General features: G+C 32.2%; 4 protein-coding genes and 1 non-coding gene across 7 annotated transcripts; 2 read left to right on the top strand and 3 right to left on the bottom strand.

The window, feature by feature from the left end:
• Positions 1 to 2,192: 2,192 nt before the first annotated feature.
• LOC106773969 (histidine-containing phosphotransfer protein 1) lies at positions 2,193 to 3,853 on the bottom strand. Of its 2 annotated transcripts, XM_022786285.1 has the most exons (6): positions 3,595 to 3,853; positions 3,325 to 3,455; positions 3,038 to 3,181; positions 2,669 to 2,741; positions 2,520 to 2,591; positions 2,193 to 2,423 (listed from the first exon to the last, which is right to left on the bottom strand). In XM_022786285.1, exons 1-5 carry the CDS (start codon positions 3,661 to 3,663, stop codon positions 2,538 to 2,540), a joined length of 471 nt encoding a protein of 156 aa, XP_022642006.1. In that variant the 5' UTR covers positions 3,664 to 3,853; the 3' UTR covers positions 2,193 to 2,423; positions 2,520 to 2,537. The 2 variants fall into 2 exon arrangements, with proteins under 2 accessions (XP_022642006.1, XP_014516228.1); XM_014660742.2 differs by having other exon boundaries at positions 2,193 to 2,591; positions 3,595 to 3,852.
• A 3,141-nt stretch (positions 3,854 to 6,994) lies between these two features.
• TRNAK-CUU lies at positions 6,995 to 7,067 on the top strand. Its single transcript has one exon. It is a non-coding gene; the product is annotated as a tRNA-Lys (tRNA).
• A 570-nt stretch (positions 7,068 to 7,637) lies between these two features.
• LOC106773545 (palmitoyl-monogalactosyldiacylglycerol delta-7 desaturase, chloroplastic) lies at positions 7,638 to 9,864 on the bottom strand. Its single transcript, XM_014660230.2, has 5 exons — positions 8,970 to 9,864; positions 8,739 to 8,879; positions 8,484 to 8,624; positions 8,242 to 8,348; positions 7,638 to 8,091 (listed from the first exon to the last, which is right to left on the bottom strand). The coding sequence occupies exons 1-5, from the start codon at positions 9,507 to 9,509 to the stop codon at positions 7,878 to 7,880; spliced, it is 1,143 nt and encodes a 380-aa protein (XP_014515716.1). The 5' UTR covers positions 9,510 to 9,864; the 3' UTR covers positions 7,638 to 7,877.
• Positions 9,865 to 11,058: 1,194 nt separating this feature from the next.
• On the top strand, positions 11,059 to 13,888 carry LOC106773539. 2 transcript variants are annotated; one of them, XM_014660225.2, is made up of 8 exons: positions 11,059 to 11,262; positions 11,798 to 11,924; positions 12,078 to 12,162; positions 12,248 to 12,326; positions 12,567 to 12,680; positions 12,764 to 12,876; positions 13,400 to 13,510; positions 13,612 to 13,888. In XM_014660225.2, exons 1-8 carry the CDS (start codon positions 11,181 to 11,183, stop codon positions 13,735 to 13,737), a joined length of 837 nt encoding a protein of 278 aa, XP_014515711.1. In that variant the 5' UTR covers positions 11,059 to 11,180; the 3' UTR covers positions 13,738 to 13,888. The 2 variants fall into 2 exon arrangements, with proteins under 2 accessions (XP_014515711.1, XP_022642110.1); XM_022786389.1 differs by having other exon boundaries at positions 11,136 to 11,262; positions 11,763 to 11,924.
• A 1,734-nt stretch (positions 13,889 to 15,622) lies between these two features.
• On the bottom strand, positions 15,623 to 17,616 carry LOC106773608 (phosphatidylcholine:diacylglycerol cholinephosphotransferase 1). Its single transcript, XM_014660328.2, has 3 exons — positions 17,164 to 17,616; positions 16,831 to 16,968; positions 15,623 to 16,219 (listed from the first exon to the last, which is right to left on the bottom strand). Exons 1-3 carry the CDS (start codon positions 17,515 to 17,517, stop codon positions 15,911 to 15,913), a joined length of 801 nt encoding a protein of 266 aa, XP_014515814.1. The 5' UTR covers positions 17,518 to 17,616; the 3' UTR covers positions 15,623 to 15,910.
• Positions 17,617 to 18,746: the final 1,130 nt, after the last annotated feature.

Genomic DNA, 18,746 nt, shown 5'->3' with positions numbered 1-18,746 from the left:
AAATGCAATATATACATATATATGTATATACGTATATGTATATATTCATATTCCAACAAGACAACACTTGTTGTCCTCCTTGTATGCAGATGCAGTCTTGTTCTTGGCAGTACTGTCCATAGCCAGAACGGAACTCGGAAACAAATAGTGTCTACTCTCTCTCTTTCTTCATGTTTGGTTTTACCTATGATTTGGGTCAACAATTTGACTAACTGCATCCATGTCCATCCATCGATCAAATTCAGTGAATAGTTTGTGAAATATCTGATGTATTTCCATGTGGGTTGTAGCTAAAACTTAAAACCAGAAGAGTGTCACGTCTTTACTCGGCAAGCAGAAGCTATGAAACGAGCTTTCCAGCTAAGCTAGCTACTCCAGAAGAGTTTTTACAGTGCAGTGGCTTTGTTGAATTTTTGACCAATCTTCATGCATGCATAGAAGATAGATAGAAGATAGAATAGATTCTGTGTTGCAGAGGGAGATTGTTTGGAGAGAGAAAGAACAAGGTACCTTTCTCCTTTTGTTTTTGTATCTCTGGTGTGAGCAAACTTCTCTGAGTAATTAGTAACCAAACTCCCAAACCAACTGCACATGTTTCAAAGTTTACAACCTTTTTTTAACTTTTTAATTCTTTCCGACAAGACAATGTTGAGATTTGCAAGCTTGAAACTGGTCGGTATCGTCAAGGAGACAATTCAAAAGAACATAAACTGCATAACCGAGCAAAGGAAAAACACAAATAAACCTGTCATTTTATTGTTGCATCAAATGAGTGGTTGAAGAAGCTTCTGTTTATAAGCTACTGAAGAAGTGACTAGAGATGAAGTGGGATAGGACCAACTCTTACATATTTTACAGAATTCAATTACCTCTTAAAATGTTAAATTATAAATTGATAATTAATTAATTTTCATTATTTACAATTTAATTAGATTGTTAGATTCTAATTTCAATTCAGTTAATCTACTGCAATATAGATTTTACTCAATTTTGTTTGATTTGAGTCATATATTGAATTAAATCTCAGTTGAAACTAACATGTTCTACTCTAAATTTGGTTAGTCATGATTTTGAATTAATTCGATCTAAAGTATGATTTGACTCAATTTAACTTGATTTAACTTAACGTGTGATTTGATTAGAATGGTTGATATATGAACTAACTTTATTAATAGAGGCTAATTTAGACACTAAATCTTTTCTTTTCATGATTAAAATTTTGATAACAAATATTAGAAATCAATTTAAAATCTTATTCACGTACCAATTATAATTTTTTATTTATAATAAATTATTTAAAATATTAATAAGTTTTAGTTTATAAATTAATCATCATAATAACTAATTATATTTTGTCTCGAAAATTGATTGTTATTTAAAGATTTCACTATGATTTTAGTCTCGTAAAAAATTAAATATTTTTATATTATTTGTATCTAAGTTGTTTTCTATTTCATATGAAAAATATAAAAATGTCTTTATTATAATAGTGATATACTTTGGAACTAACTAACTCCATAAAATCAACTTAAAGCTTCTGATATATTAAAATCTTCTTCATTGAAAGCCTTTCAAACATTATTTATAAGTCATCTTATACTCATTCTTTGTTGTTAGTCTAAAGAAATTATATCAGTAAATTAAGTAAAAAAAAACCATATAAACTACCACTAAACTTATATATCTATCTCATAAAAATACTGTGGAGCGTGCACTGTATACTTTAAAATTTGAATGTATATACTTTTTCAGTCAAAATTTTTAAACATACAAAGTCAAATATACTCGATTGTGCAAAGGGAAATCATTTATGCATGAAGTTCGTTCATTGATTGGTCGTCCTTCAATTCGAACTATATTGTATACAATAATATCCGATATAAAGTAAAGAAAATAAAAATTTCTTTATCTGACGACACTGAACAAGAAAAGTCACAATTCTTTCTAGTTGAGTTTTCATTTCTCTTTTCTCTTCTGTCTGGGTTTCCATTCAATTTCCTCACGAAAATGGTAAAAAACAGTACTGGATCACTTTTCCTTTACGTACAAAAGTAATGCATTTAAAATTATTTCTTTCCAATTTACTCTCTAGTTGTTTTCGTTGTTGTTAATTTTCTCAACAGTGGTGAAAGAAAACCTGTCATACAAAATCATATTTCATCTTTGTTGAATACAACGTTTTTGGTGGTATCGTGTTTGGTTCCAACGACATTTTCGTTCCATTTCGAATTCTCTCTACTGTGGCTAAAATACAAAGAGAAAGTTTCTAGGAATAGTAAAAATCGAAAGAGCAGCAACTTTGAATAGATTTGATCCACTTTAGCTAAAAAAGTGAACAGCTTACAGCGAAGCATAAGCATGATGGCACTACGTACACTAGAGAATCCAAACAACAGAGTCGGTGATCCCTTTTTTTCTTTTCCCTACACACCCAAGTACAAAAGCCGATCATCCTTCGGTTTGGCTAAAACCGGAAAGACCAACCAGAAACAAAACAACACAAAACCAAAATAACCTACAAATTTTTCATCTTTTTGCTAATCCTGCACTGGGTATCTAACTCCTGCAGCCAAAGCACGTTGCTGCTCAATCTGTTCATTACCAAGTAACAAAAACGTGATTATGCTTTCATAATACATATATATGGTACAGTGCAATGCAACATTACCTGAAACAATTCATGCAATTTGTTCTTGAGATAGCAGTATTCATGCTCCAGCATCTCCAACGCTCGCAAGCAGCTGCAAAATAGCTGTGTGTTAGAATTGGCAATGGCTATTAACAGATATGGAAACACAATTTTAAAAGTGCTCATGATTGAGCGAGGCATCGTAAAGACACGGTATTTTAATATTCCAAAATATGAGAACGTGCGAACACGAACATTTGCAAAAGGGAATATTGCAATAAATGGATAAAGTGTGAGATGATTAGAAGAAATGGAAAAAGGGAAGTGGCGATGGAGAGTTAGAGAGTGAAAAAGTTGCACGAAATCAGAGGGAATAGTGATTGGAATAGTTTGGCAAATGGCACCCACCCAGCACGGTTATTCTGCTCAGCAGCAGCACGAAATGCAACGCAAACGTTTCTAACTCTCTTCGCGCCAATGCTCGAGCTACTTCCCATGAACTGATTCAAATGATTCCCCATTTTCTTATAATCCGAAAACTCCCTCTCCATGCTGCATTCATTAGTAATATTCATCATTGCATCGTCACTCAAACCAAACCAAACCAATCACTTGCTCATAATAATAGCTATACTGGTCTACTCACAGTACTAACTCCGCAAAAAAATACCAAGAAAGAGAAGAAGATTTATTACAGCGAAGCTCTGAGATTGGTGAGAAGCTTTTCTGATTCATGGAAATAGATGTTGACAACCTCGGATACGAAGTTTGGGGAGGTCTCATCCTGCAGCTGCTGAAGCTGCAAGAATTGCTCATCCAACACTCCCTGATCAAAGCAAAACAGACAAACAAAACAGCATGCATTCATGTTGCATGTTTTACTACATATGTAATTAGAATTACTACATGCATGTTCTGTTGTAAGATGAAAATTTAAGAAAAAATAATGAGTAGTGAAATGAAACCTGGTGGAAGAGGAAGGCAAGGAGACGGTTCATGTCGGCCCACAAGAGGTCGGCACCCAAACCAAGCATCCACAGTGGCAGACCCGTTTTGGCTGACTCTAACAATTCACTTAACTTTTCAAAGTGTTTTCGAGTGGCCCTTAATGGAACACCCTACGCTGCCAATGCAGTGTTGTTGTTGTGTTCTGTGTATAATATATATACATACACACATATGTATACATACATATATATATATAAAATATGCAGACTCAAACGCAAAACTCCTTAACTTTCTGTCTTCTTTTCTTCTATTCCACTTTCCTTCATGTTCTTCTACATGCACCACAGTACAAACCCACTCTTGGACCACATTCTGGGACCCTCTTCTAAGTGCTTCTTTACAAGGCTGAGATAAAATATAAAAAATGATTAAACAAAACTGATAACTTTCTAATGGTTTGTATTTTTAAAATGTTTGAGATAAGATGAAACTTAACGAATTTAATGTTTTAAATACATAAAACGAGTAACAGTAACGTTTCATGTCTTTGAGTTCTGTGATCCCAACAGAAATAAATGCACCATTAATGATTTTCATGTAAACATATGAAAATCATAAAGACTCAACCTTTAGTGTGTAATTAATTATTGTAATTAATCAGTATGCGTTATTATGGAAAATAAAATGAAAGGGGCGTGCAGTTTTTGTAGGTTATCGAGGTGAGTGTGCGTTATCTTCCGGACCATCCTACATACCCTCACTGCAAGTGTTTGTGTTGGAGGTATGGGTATGAAACCAACCTGCTGTCCAGGTAACCGGTCACTTGGCATGCGCCTGTCTTCTGCAAAATGCTGCGCCTTTGCAGCCTCTCTTCCCACCCGACAGCACCTGCAGCCGGTAACCTGTCAGTCACCACCCCTCTTCTCTGTCAGTATTAACCCATCTCAATTTTCATTGTAATAACTGATTAACTTTGCATGTTAAGGATAATCACTGCATAAAATCTGATTTTTACAAACTGGTTTTACTGTGTTAAGTATATTTACTTAATAATTAAGTATATATTATATATATATATATCTGGAAAAAGCTAAGGTCTAAACTTAAATATGCATGCAGAATTGACATGACATGATAGAGGTAGTAGGGGTGGAAGGTTAAAGGCGTATATAAATGCATGGAGTGTGTCTGAGAATTACAGATGTTGTGCCTTTTTCTGTTCGTGGAAAATAAGGGGGTCGTGACAAGACAAAGGCTCATGAAAATGGTTCACCTTTCTCATGTTTTTTGAATGAAACTTTTTCCACTTTCCCGAGGTAAACGAAAGGAAAAAGGAAAACGCTTGTTCTGTAGGTAGGGTTAGTGAGGATGCATCGAAACGAGGGCATGGAAGAGAAGAGAGAAATTTTCAAGTTTGAATGTGATAACGGGCGTTGAACAAGGCTCATGCGTGTACACTGTGGAAAAAGTTTAGTCCATGCTGGACACGTGGTTCGTTATGGGTTACTTAGGGTTTTTTTGTCTGTAATACCACAATGAGTTGCAGAAGCCATTGTTAATGGAAGATGAGAACAACACTTTTCAATTCTACTGTCATTGGTGATGATGGACCACCCTATATTTTTTTATTATATATATATATATATATATATATATATATATATATATATATATATATATATATAAAAGAATGTAAGTGGGGTTCAATTCACATAATCAATATAAACAAATCAAATATCACACTTTTACATTCATTTTGATATAAAATATAAAGATAAAATATAATAAAAATATAAACTTTTATATCTTTTAAAAAAAATAATGTTAAATAAGTATAAAAAAATTAAGTATATAAAAGATTGTTTTTCATTTACCTCAATTGTTTACATATTGGATTAAATATTTTATTGGATTAAATTAGGTTAGATAATAATGTAGTGTATGTACGAGTTTAAATGCTATAAATTCAACCCAATCTTATTGCATACACAATATATTGTTTATTTTTAATGGTTTTTCTGTATAAAGAAAACAATAATATAATCTATTGTGTGAATGTTATATGAATGTAACATATTATTAGAGAAAATGTTTTAATCTTTGTATTTTTTTAGATTGAATTAATAAGTTGTAAAAAAGAGTCATGATTGTTGTTTTAATATTTTAGTATTAATTTTATGCCTATTGTGAATTACTTAATTGTGTGACTCAACTCAATTTTGTTATAGTTGGGTTGGATTTACGTTGTTAAATAAATAAGACTTATTCAACTTTTTCCAATGAAATTTAATTAGATTGAGCGTGAAGTTAGATTTAATCAAAATATTTAGTTTATTATAACTTTTTCCAATGAAAGTTAAAAATAAATATTCAAAAAATGAACTATGTAAGAAATTTTTTATAAATTAATTTATAATACTTATTTTAGAGGGAAGAAAGCAATGTATATGTTTGAATTAAAGATGATAGTGATGGTGATGCAATAGAAACCCTATTATTGAATTCTTGCAAACAATGCTTTTGGGCCATATTCAGATCGTTATCAATTCATTCCCTTTACAGCTTCGAAATTCCAAATAACACGAATAGCAGTGTTCTTCTGTTCTTCTTCTATACAAGTCAAAACCTCAAATCATGCTCTTATTTTCATATAATTGTCACAACTATGAGGTCATTAAGATATGCTGATTAGGTTATAAAGGTAGCCATGAATGTTGGTTGCTTCAATGCTCGAGGTTCTTAGGGTTTTCTTTTTTCTCAACAATGTAAGAACTCACTTTATTGGGATTAATGCTCATGAAAATTGTGTCATTACCAAACTCAATAATCTTATATCGATTAAAAGTTTAGGTAAGATGTAATTTAAAATTTTTATTTCTTCTTTTATTTTTTAGACGTTTTTTAAAGATAAAATTGTGATATTATTTAGAAACTGATTCTATAGAATGATATCTTTAAAATCAATTATTAAAGTCAATTATATATATATATATAAGTGATAGATATCATCACTAAGATAGACTTATAAATAATATTTCAAATTATTATTTCATATAAAGTTTAAGAATAAAATTATTAAAAAACAAATAAGTGGTACAATAATAGTAATTTACTTTTGTGAGTAAGAATAACTTCTAATCTATGATTTGAATACTAATCACATCCCTTATTGAATTTGTAATAAATTATAGGAAAATAGTACTTGTTATATAAACTCAATGTCTTTGGCAACATTAAAACGTGTTTTAAAAATAAATAATTATGGGTAAAATTATGTGTTGAAACTAATTATGTTTTTCTTACTTCTGTTATAGACCATAATTACACAGGCCATGCATGGTCCGGCCCATTGGGAATTAGATCAGCCCATTAGTTTTTTAGAAAGTTATCAAACCTTATTGTTTAACTTTCTGAATAGCCCGTCTAGCTCAGTTGGTAGAGCGCAAGGCTCTTAACCTTGTGGTCGTGGGTTCGAGCCCCACGGTGGGCGTTTTCAATTTTAACTTTGGATGTTTTTTTTTCTTTTTTTGTTTGGTGACACAAAACACGACAACTCACGAAAAGTCAACAATGAATATTCGACATTTAAGTGGACGGTGAAAGCCCGAAGAAAGAAATCCAAAAACATGGGACGGTGCATCAAAACTGTAAGCAAAACATGTTCAAGTTGAAATGAACGTGTGAACGTGTCTGCCACAATGGTCTACTCATCCATTCTACTGCACAAAGTTTGGTTGATAATATTCAAATGCCACTGCCTGGAAATGTGGTGGGACCAATGCCATAAAACAACTTCTGCATTTGTTTTCAATCTTACATTTATTTGGTAGATAAAATGACACAGTTTTACATTTATGTGACCGATAGAATGATACACTTTCATTTGATAGAATAATCATAAAGAAACACACTTGATTTGTAATGAAATTATGACTAAATGAGTTTGGCTTCAGAGCCACTCAGTTTGCGTTACTACACACAGTGAAGAGTACTGTGTAGCCAGTTAGTTGCCTTGGTATGAATAGGGAAGGATAAGAAAGAAACTGTTCCAGAGAGATAATGAAAGGTGACAAGGAGAGTATTGAATATTCTTCTCTATTAGTCAATAGTAACAAGGATAGGTTTATTTGTGCTATACTGTAATTCTACTGCACAAAAAGCCTAGCAGTGAATCCAAATTCAAAATTTAGCCCCCAATATATATGGTCAAAACCAGCATTCATGTCCCTACCAAAAATTCATTTTACTATTATTTCCAGACCCCTTTTAGTTATCCTTGGACAAGGACAGAAATTGTGTTTCATGTGGTTATTGTATGATTATTGAATGCCATTCTCTGCTTCTGAGTCTCTGAGGGTAACTTGACTTCACTGGCCAACCCAATAGCTTGGAGAAATCTCACAACATACCAAGTCATGTCTAGTTGCCACCATTCTAGTCCATGTCGAGCTGAATACTCAAAAGCATGGTGGTTATTGTGCCAACCTTCACCAAATGCAAGCAACGCCACCCACCTACCAAATTTAGTAACCAAACAAAGTCTAATATCAGATAAAACAAAGATATATACATAAGATATCTACATAAGATATCTACATAAGATAATTCACCCAAACTATGAAACTCCATCAAACTATGAAAAGTTTTAAGGTAAGAAAAAATACCAATTATTTCTGGACAGGTCTCTGGTATTCCAGGCCTGATTCCCCCAAACATGGCAAGCTGAGTTTACAAACCAGGTTATGTGATAAACCCAAACAATCCTCACTCCCTGCGTTTATAAAAGAATGTTGTGATTCAAGTAATCTACCAAATTGGTCATCCATTTTCTTTGTCTGATATGTGTTCTACTTAAAGAAAGACATGCTTTTTAAAGTGAAAGTAAAATGAAAGCAACTTTTGGTACCATTCCCCAAACTAGGAAAGGAAATCCTCCAGCTGCATATAGAAGGGCTCCCAAAGCAAAAGGGTGGAGAAGGTAAGTGCTTCGGAGAAATCTATAAAAAGGTTGCTTCTCTAAATCACCAACATTGTTTGGCTCTCCACACTGCATATACATAAAATATCTTATAATAAGTTTACAAATACGATAACTAAGGTTGTTTGGTCTTGCAGAAGAAGCAATCGTATGATACCTATACATACATGAATAAATACATACCCTTTCTATGATAGAATTGGTATCAAAGAGCCAACTCATATGGCTGAACCAGAAGCCTTCGGTGGGGCTATGAGGGTCTCTCTCAGTGTCACAAAACTGATGATGGTATCTATGTGTGCTTACCCAATCAATTGGGTTCCCCTGCATCACCACAACAAAACCAAAAATCCAAAGCATGAAGGAAGAGACGGAAAAGGAAGAACGGAAACGTTTTGAAGAAACAAAATCCACCTGAAGTGCCAGAACCCCACAATAGGCAAAGGAATATTCAAGCCATTTGGGAAGCTTGAAACTCCTATGAGAAAGGTTCCTGTGGAAAGAAAGAGTGATGCCAAAAAGGCCAGTGACAACATAGAGAGCCACAGCCACCCAAAATGCAGGCCAATTGAAATGGAATGGAGCAAAGAGGCAAAGCACATGCATTGCCAACACAATCCCAGCAGTGCCAACATCCAAAGAGCTCCATTTTCTCCCAAAGAAAACACTTCTCTCTCTCTTCACCTCAACTTCAGACAACAAAATCTTTCTGTGTTTCAATGACTCTGCCTCCAAACCTTCTCCGAATCCTGCATTGGCTTTGGCTGTCACTGCCAAATTATAGGTAAAGGGATTGCTTTTAAGGGAAATTTTGCTTTCTTTTCGGTTAAAGTTAAAGTTTTTAACGGAGCCAAGGCCAAGAACAGTAGTATTATCCCGCCGTGGGATTGAGCGGTGAAGGGTGGTGCAGCCATTAAAAATGGGGTTTTTAGGTTGAGTGGTGATGAGAGCCATAGGGAATTGAATTGAATTGAATGGTTGTGTTGAGTTTTGTGAAAGTTGTGTTGGTGGGATAATTGGTTTGGGTTTTAAGGTGGTGAAGGTGATTGTGACATGCAAGTGCAAGTGACCAAGCAAAGCATTAACAACTTGTGGTGTGGCCGGTGTCAGGAAAATGGATTTTGAAGAGAAATTTTGAAGAGAAATTGAAGTTATTAAAGCAAGTGGAGACAGAGAGAGACAGAAGGATAAGACGCATACCCTGAAGCTGCTGATTGTGAATCACATTGCTTCAAGAGATTCCTCTATCAAAGTTCTGATCTTTTCCTTCCTCATATAAAAAACACAACTTTGTTTTTTCTTCTATCGGTATTCAAAATTAAGAGATACCCTTTTGCTTGTTCTACTCATCTGATGGAGCTTTGCATTTAGTTCTTCATGTTAATTTGAGAAAAAACAAGATATTGATCCTTGTTTCACACCATTAGTATGGATGTTGATTGGGTCAAATTCTTTGATAATTTATTTAGAGCTAATCTAATTTTATTTAATAAGATTAGATTGAATTGGATAGTGATATTTAGACAACATTTTTTTGAAATCATTTGAACATTGATTACGTGTCAATATGTGATTGGTTAAAAATTACTTCACAATAATGTTTTTGATTATTATTATTGATTGTAGAATAATTTTTGACCAATCATAGATTGATATGTAATCAATGTTTAAATGTTGTAAAAAAAAATTGTCTAAATATCATTATTTTTTTAATATATTGAATAATGATATGTATTTTTTTCTATTGAATTTGTCTAAATTCTCACCATCTTAAACTAACAATTCTATAAAATTAATGTATATATATATATATATATATATATATATATATATATATATATATATATATATATATATATATATATATATATATATATATATATATANTATATATATATATATATATATATATATATATATATATATATATATATATATATATATATATATATATATATATATATATATATATAAATTTTTAGAACTTAATTTATGGTTACAATGCAAACAATTTATATTATTATAATTGTAATTGACTATTTATAATACAAAATATTCTTTTTTTCATTTTATACTAATAAAAAAACTATTTAATTAACTTACTAAATAAAAAATAATTTTTAAATTAATATATAAAAATGAGTTGGATTACAAAAAAAAAAAAAAAAATGGGTTGATCAACAATGAACTGACCTTAATGTTTTGGGTTAGTGTGAATTCACATGGCATTATTTCAAAAAGAAAATTGCAAATGAATATAACTTGTACATTATAACTATATTACTAAATACTTTTGTTGGTATATATATATATAAATAAGTATCTCACTTTAATGATAATAAAAAAATATATTAAAAAAATTGTGTGTGTTGTATAATAAATGTTTGATTTGAGAACATTTTGTTAAAAAGAAAATATCTACAAAATTTGACTAAAATGAAGCTCTATCAATTATCTTCTTATAAAAATCTTTATATTTCTCTGTCATGCCGCTTACCAGTAGCCACTTTCTACACGCACACTGAAAAATATCATTTATCTCTTGCTATCTCTTGGCTATTATAAATTTGGACATGTTCTCTTCTTAGATTTCACTTCTCTTCTTCGATATTCTGTCATACATAAATGGCTGCAACCAATGCTTCTTTCTTTGCTTCTTCCACGCAGCCATGTTTGCCTGTGTCTCCAACCATTTCAAACACGCTATGTCAGTCTCCTTTATCTCATTTTATGCCATATTTTGTCAACTATAGGGTGTTTTATTTTGTATTAAAGTTTAGATTTTGCTGCAAATGGCCATGTGATTTGAATATGCATATTTTTTTTTTATGGGTACTCTTATGTGTTTATATCTTTCTTGATTGCTGCTAAAAGTCCAAACCTTTGTAGGAATCAAAATTAACAATCATTATCAGAACATTAATAAAGCTAAAACCTGTTGTGTTCTCACAGTAGCCTTAAGATATGCTCTGATCCTTTTCACAATTCCTTCCTTTAATTATTTCTCACTTTAGTGGTGGCTGTTGAGTTGTTATAATCCTTTCAATTTAATCATATCAGTGTTGGAAAAGTCCATTAAAAATCAATTTATAATATATTAAAAATTGATTTTGTGAAGTTGAATTACATTTACACTCAAGTTTTTAATCATCAGTACTGAATTCTTTGATAAATTTATGAATTAGTTTCCTAATCCTTTTTCTACAGTGAAAAGTAGTATGAACTAGTCATTTCTCATGCAGCTAGTCCTTTTCTAAATGTGTCATTATCAAAAAGTTACCCTGTGAAGAAAAAGCATATGAAAATTAGCAAAAAGATCAGTGCTGCTGCTGTTGCAACACCAACAACAACTACTGAGGAAATTAAAGAGTATGAATTCCCCTTTTTAATAATACCATTTACTACTTTTGCTTCTTTTTCACTTTGTATGATACATATTGGGATGGTGCTCAAGTTATACAAATAAAAGTTAGTTTTGGATAAACTTATTATAATGGCATTATCTACTGTTAATGTTTACAGGTACAAGCTTCCTTCGTGGGCTCAGTTTGAGATTGGAAGGGCTCCTGTGTATTGGAAAACAATGAATGGCCTCCCTCCTACCTCAGTAAGTGTAACTTTATCAGTAAACTAATTGAAAAATGCATCATAATCAATTAACTTATAGTAAATATTTTTACAAATTTTGGCAGGGAGAAAAGCTAAAGCTTTTGTATAACCCAGCAGCAGCTCAACTAGTCCCTAGTGAAGAATTTGGAATTGCTTTTAATGGTAATGTTTTGCCAGCAAAATATTTGGATTCTTTATGAACAGACATAGAAGTGTCAAGAACAAGTGACATAAACCACACACTGTTATTCTGAGTTTGAAACTTACCATTCTATGTTTGAAATTACTTACCAGTTTCATGTTTCACATGAAAGTCAATTTATAATATATAACTAGATGTAAACTTTCATGTCAGTTTTGTAATTTCAAGTTAGACTAAATAGTAACATTTCATCCATTCAGGAGGTTTTAATCAGCCAATTATGTGCGGTGGTGAGCCAAGGGCTATGCTTAGAAAAAATAGAGGCAAAGCTGATGCTCCAATATATACCATTCAGATATGCATTCCAAAGCATGGTAATATGATGCTGTTGTTTCTGTTTGTACTTTGCAGACAAAAGCATTCAATGTTATCTTGTTTACATCTCTTTTTTGTGCAGCTCTGAACTTGATCTTCTCATTTACTAATGGAGTAGACTGGGATGGTCCATACAGACTGCAATTTGAAGTTCCCAAAGCCTTAAAGAACAAGCCAATTGAGTTTTTTAATAGGGTAATGAACACAACTTTTCTCTCTTGTGTGTTCACTTGGGGTGATCGGGGTGATCGGAGGTGATTGGGGGAGAGTGATTAAGTGAATTTTAGGATAATATTTTTTTTGTTGTTTATTTGAGTGAATTTGGAGGTGAACGAGAGTGAATTTTGAAGTAAATTTTTTTAATTTGTCATATAAACTAAATCCTACACCAATTCTCACAAATTTTATTTCAAAATTTACTCTAGTTTATCTCCAAATTCACTCAAATAAACAACAACAAAAATTATCCTCAAATCCACTCAATCACTCTCCCCAAATCACCTCCAATCATCCCCAAGTGAACACACCTTAATCAACTTCCTCTAGTGGAATAGGGTAATGCACATAGAGATATCTAATGGAACATTCATACATGTGAGAATTTAGTACTTTGATGAATATCCACTAAAGATCCATCACAACAAAATAACAACATAACATTATGTGAGAATTTAGCACTTTTATTTTCTGAACTGGCTGTGCTGTTATTATGTGGCAGGGTTTGGCAGATGAGCTGAGTAAAGAAGGAGCATGTGAGCAGGCAATATTTCCAGACACAAACATAGTTATAGCAAGATGTGCTATGATTGGTAATTTGTCAAAAGAAGGGGTGAGAACATTCTTCCATTTTTCAGTGTCTTTACTCTTTAACATAATCCTTTTCCTTGAACACTTTCAGTTTCTTAATGATGAATGAAAACATTGATGCAGGGTGATCGCTGCGATCTGAATCTTGTTTTGGGATGCACAGATCCTAGTTCTCACCTGTACAACCCACTAGCCAATGTAGATGATGGAACATGTCCAATTGATTTGGATTCTGAGTCTGAGGATTAGCATTATACTTTTCATGAATATTCATTTGGATCATACTTTATGTTGGTTTTAAGTACATAGATAGTGTATATTGTATATAAATCCACTCTTGAAATTGAACATTGTCATGTTTGGTTTAGCTGTGGTCTTTAAAAACAATGGTTTTGCTAAATTATTTTTGTCTTCAATTTGTTGTCGTATGTTAAAATGGATTGAAATTCGTGAGTTAATTTGATCTGGGTTAGAATTGGATTAAATTGAAAAAAAACTAAATTTTGATATAAGTCAATTTTATCTTCAGATCATTAAGAACCCGGTTTAGTCAAATTGAATTCTTGATAAGTCGAATTGACTTATCAATCCAACTAATTTTGTTTTTTGGAATTTAAAATATTATATTTTTTTATTTTGAATTGTCTGTGAAGTTTAAAATTATTTTGGATTGAAATTTGTTTACTTTTAGATTAAAAAAGATTTTTTATTTTTTTTAATTAAAAAATAAATTTATAATTAAGTAAGTTAGTGAATTAACTTATTTAATTTATCAATTCATAGTGATTCAAGTTGGATTCAAATTTTTTTAACTCATAACATATCAAACTAGATTGAATGGGATCACCATTTTTAATAATATTTTAATCCATGTTTTCTTTTTCTCGTACAGCCCAAAGTTTAATTTGTTTAAGTATACATAATATTATCAAATTACATACTTAGTAATAAAGATTCATTCAATTTCATAATCACAAGTTTGAATTAGTTGTTAGAATGATCAATCTTATAGCCTGTTGAGATTTAAATTATTTATTAGAGTTTAATAATTAAATAATTCTAACATCTCATACTCAATTTATCTCGCAAAATTGATTTCAGATATGATTTCATCAATTTTAATTTTGAAAAGTTTATTTTAGCAGTCACAATAAATACAAGTAATGTTAAACAATATTCTATAAGCAATGTATACATTTGAAAAAGAAGTTATTATCTGTATATAAAGTTTAATATTTTTAAAAGTGTATGTAATTTCATTTGTTATAATTCCTTTCACGACGTTTATTTTTGAAAACAAATTAAGACTTTCAACGTGAGAATGTTAATCAAAACTAAATATTTTCAAGACTAATAAAATATTTTTTTAGTTCATGTTCTTCCGAAATTTTGAAGTTATTTGAATCAACCAAAACCCAAATATATTTTTCATATTATAAAAGTATTGAAGTTTAAATTTATTGGAATATGAAATTGATACGAATATTCAAATCAAGAAGAAATTAAAAATATCAATATAGAGATATGCACGCATCATTTTCCCACGTATTACTATAATATAATTGGAACGTGAAATTTAAATTTTTGGAATATGACATTGATAGGACTAATCAAATTAAAAGAAAAAATTAGAATGACCAATAGAGTGCAATGCACCCATCATTTTATCATTTACTATTATATTATTATTATTATTATTATTATTATTATTATTATTGGAAAGTTAAGTTTAAAATTTTGTTATACACAGTCATATTACTACATTCAGAAGACCAAAGCAAAAATTAATTAAAAACACCAAAGACTTAGAATTTTTTTATAAAACTCACTAAATATTAAAAAATAAAATGATAAATATTGCAAGAAGCAACACCAATAAAAAAGAAATTGACTTTGGAATTCAAGTTGCAGGGAACATAAAATTTTTACACATTTCAAAATGCTTCTTTTAATATTAAAGTCAGTGTTTTTTAATTCCTTTCATTCTTCCATCACGCAGTGAATTATTAAAAAGCAGCCTTATACGATTATTCATCCATCTATCTCTGATCTCTCTGACTTTGCTGCCCAAACAGAAGAAACTTGCATATGCAAACAAACACAACATTCAAATCAAACTTCAACACACCCAAAGTTTAAAATCTTAACTTCATTTGCTGTGCAAAATCTTAAATCTGATGTAATAATAATCAAAACTTCATTCCTTTAATCATCGGATCATGGCAAGGGAATTCCAACTTAGACAGCAGTAAGAAAAACAGACTCAACTCAGAACACTGTAATTAAGACTACTTCTATTCTGATACAACCTTCTATAGTATCATTCTCTGATCTTTTCTTTTCTTTTCTACAATTCAGAGTCTCACCCTTTTGTGTACTTTTTCCAATGAATAAATGATCTTTGGCATATTATGCACAATGTTCAGGAAAAATCGTGCTTTGTGGTGAGAGCAGCACCTTTCCTTTTGCTATCTTCGTACTTGCCTGCCAAAGAATCAAAAAGAATTCCAGCACCAACCCCTACAGCCAAATCAATAGTGTAATGGCCTCTGGTACCAAGCAACCTCACAGCTTGCAAAACGTTCAGCACATCAAAAGTCCAAGCCAATTCCTTCCTCTGCATCCTTCTCATGTCCAACGAAGCAATCACCGACCCTGCAACGTGCCCCGAAAAGAACAAGAAAAAAGACACGTTTCCGACAGGGAAGTCCGCACCAGAACCCAAAAATTCCTATTCACCATAAAAAAAGTTTGAATAATCAAAAGCAAAACATTCTACATGGTTTGTTGAATTTCCTCTTGTTTCTATTATTGTATGGCTTTCTCAAAGTAAAGAAATTTCTGAAATTACAAATTTCATCTAAACTTAAACACCAGCTGTTATTTCAATCTTTGGACGTATACCCTTCAGTTAAATGTTATACAAAACGTTTGGACCTGCATAATTACCAGATTGCAGTGATTCTGAAAACCTTCTTTTTCTCTGGTTTCAAAGACTAAAATGAAAGGACAACGTGTAACACTTTTAGGGCAAGATAGATAATAATAGTAATGAACCCTTTTGGTGATACCCTGCTAACTTTAGAATCAAGGTAAAATGTTGATTCTAAAGAAAAAAATAAACAACACAATTATCTGAATTGCATGTAAGTTTTATCAAATGGAGAAAGCTTGATAAAACTCTTTTAGTGATGTTCTCTGATTAAGACTAGAATTTAGTCATATAAACATTCATTAATTAAGCAAAATAACAAGAAAAAACTGAAATTCGAAATCAGAGAAAACTACGACCAAGAAAATGTGTCTATGCTTTGGTTTTATAGAAACTGAATGAATGATCACCTGAGGCAACGGGAGCTGGGTGGAGTACCCCAAAATCCCACGACATGTGAACATGAACAATGTTGAAATGGTGGCTCTGGGGCGACCTTCGATCAGCCACGTCCACAAGATATAAGTCGTTTGCATTCCGACAAACACCTACGCGTCTCAAAAGCCATTAATGCAAAGAATAAAAAAATTAAATAAAAAAAAAAAATGCCGCGAGATCAGATTTTGAGACCAGCCCATTTTGCATTTCCTTCAAACAAGTCGATTCCGCAGTTACCCACAAGAAAAATCCGAAACAAGAAAGAATCCCATATATTCAGATCTGAGAAAGCGTAAACGACGTACCGTATTGAGCGCGGCCAAGAGCGTGTTGAGGTCGGGCGACGACTCGAGGATGGCGTGGAGGTGGCGCGTGGCGATGAAGCCCAAGTCGAACGGCGGCGACGACGGCGGCACCATGAAGAGCGTGTACTCCACGCCCATGAAGAAAAGCAGCCCCAATGCGAATAAACACGGTATCCAATGGTGTGTGGCCACGTGGACAGCATCGGCAACGGTCCATTTCATGAAGGAGGCGTCGGAGAAGTGCGTAGAAGCGGTTTTGGCCATGGCGCCGTTTGCCACCTTAACGCCGTTGGCCGGAGTCGTATGGTTATTGGCCCTGCGCTTGACGGAGGAGGGCTTACCGGCGCCGTTCATGACCGTTGAAGATAGCTTTTTGAAGTGCGGAAGTCATAATGAAGCGAATGGTTTTAAAAGCACAGAATGCGGAGTGGTGGCGGAGTTTCTTAAGTTACGCTAAGGTTAGTTTTTCCTATGCACAAATGACAACTCTTTTTTAACCATTTTATGACAACAGGATACGTGTTATTATTTTATATGTTTGTTTGAATTTATTTTTAAAAAAATATTTGAAACGGACCAATCATAGACTTTTTTCTCTTTTCCTATACAGTCTTTCTTTCTTTCATCGTCCACTCGTGATTTTCTCTTTTCGTATTTTTCTCTTTTAAACAGTTAAAGAAAAAGAAAAAAAAGTCTCTTTAATAATTTATTTTGATAACTTTTTCGTATACATGAGAGCTTATGATTGATCCGTTAAAATATTTTTTTAGAATAAATTCAAATAGACCAATAAATTATAAGGCTTAATACTCCTTTGGTCCTCGTATTTGTGTGAAAATCTCAGTTCGGTCCTCAAGTTTTGAACTGTCTCAATTAGATCATAATTTTTGTAAGAATGTACACATTTTACCACAACCGTTAACTGATCTCAAACGGCGTTAAGTTTGGCTGACGTGTTGGCTTAATCCCTTATTGGTCCTCGTATTTGTGTGAAAATCTCAGTTCGGTCCTCATGTTTTGAATTGTCTCAATTGGGTCATAATTTTTGTAAAAGTGCACACATTTTACCCTCAATCGTTAACTGATCTCAAACGGCGTTAAGTTTAGGTGATTGCACTGGTTACGCGAGTTTTCTGGTGACTTTATTTTTTGAGCCTACAAAATAATTTGTGTAAAATCCCTGTAAACTAAATAATAGGCATTGTGCCACGTGAAACACTGCTTATTTTAAAAAACAATTCATATAATTAAATAATTGCACTGGTTATGCGAGTTTTGTGCCACGTGAAACACTGCTTATTTTAAAAAACAATTCATATAATTAAATAATTGCACTGGTTATGCGAGTTTTCTGGTGACTTTATTTTTTGAGCCTACAAGATAATCTGTGTAAAATCCCTGTAAACTAAATAATAAGCACTGTGCCACGTGAAACACTGCTTATTTTAAAAAACAATTCATATAATTAAATAATACACGTCAACATGTCTTCTGGCTACCTACGAGATAATCTGTGTAAAATCCCTATAAACTAAATAATAGGCATTGTGCCACGTGAAACACTGCTTATTTTTAAAAACAAT

This window comes from Vigna radiata, chromosome 9 (assembly GCF_000741045.1).
Source record: "Vigna radiata var. radiata cultivar VC1973A chromosome 9, Vradiata_ver6, whole genome shotgun sequence".
Taxonomy (NCBI): domain Eukaryota; kingdom Viridiplantae; phylum Streptophyta; class Magnoliopsida; order Fabales; family Fabaceae; genus Vigna; species Vigna radiata.
Note: the sequence above shows the minus strand (reverse complement) of the source record. Positions and strands in the feature narration are given on the sequence as shown.

What these genes read in the sequence shown, in the direction of transcription:
- LOC106773969 (XM_022786285.1), bottom strand. Translation starts at nt 3,663, where the DNA reads ATGCTTGGTTTGGGTGCCGACCTCTTGTGGGCCGACATGAACCGTCTC. An exon ending in TTGCCTTCCTCTTCCACCAG is followed by an intron (nt 3,456 to 3,594) that starts GTTTCATTTCAC and finishes TGCTTTGATCAG; the next exon opens with GGAGTGTTGGATGAGCAATT. An exon ending in ACCAATCTCAGAGCTTCGCT is followed by an intron (nt 3,182 to 3,324) that starts GTAATAAATCTT and finishes TAATGAATGCAG; the next exon opens with CATGGAGAGGGAGTTTTCGG.
- LOC106773545 (XM_014660230.2), bottom strand. Translation starts at nt 9,509, where the DNA reads ATGGCTCTCATCACCACTCAACCTAAAAACCCCATTTTTAATGGCTGC. An exon ending in CCAATTCTATCATAGAAAGG is followed by an intron (nt 8,625 to 8,738) that starts GTATGTATTTAT and finishes ATGTATATGCAG; the next exon opens with TGTGGAGAGCCAAACAATGT. An exon ending in CTTTCCTAGTTTGGGGAATG is followed by an intron (nt 8,349 to 8,483) that starts GTACCAAAAGTT and finishes TTATAAACGCAG; the next exon opens with GGAGTGAGGATTGTTTGGGT.
- LOC106773539 (XM_014660225.2), top strand. Translation starts at nt 11,181, where the DNA reads ATGGCTGCAACCAATGCTTCTTTCTTTGCTTCTTCCACGCAGCCATGT. An exon ending in AACCATTTCAAACACGCTAT is followed by an intron (nt 11,263 to 11,797) that starts GTCAGTCTCCTT and finishes TTTCTCATGCAG; the next exon opens with CTAGTCCTTTTCTAAATGTG. An exon ending in ATGGCCTCCCTCCTACCTCA is followed by an intron (nt 12,163 to 12,247) that starts GTAAGTGTAACT and finishes AAATTTTGGCAG; the next exon opens with GGAGAAAAGCTAAAGCTTTT.
- LOC106773608 (XM_014660328.2), bottom strand. Translation starts at nt 17,517, where the DNA reads ATGAACGGCGCCGGTAAGCCCTCCTCCGTCAAGCGCAGGGCCAATAAC. An exon ending in TCTTGGCCGCGCTCAATACG is followed by an intron (nt 16,969 to 17,163) that starts GTACGTCGTTTA and finishes TGAGACGCGTAG; the next exon opens with GTGTTTGTCGGAATGCAAAC. An exon ending in CCCAGCTCCCGTTGCCTCAG is followed by an intron (nt 16,220 to 16,830) that starts GTGATCATTCAT and finishes TATGGTGAATAG; the next exon opens with GAATTTTTGGGTTCTGGTGC.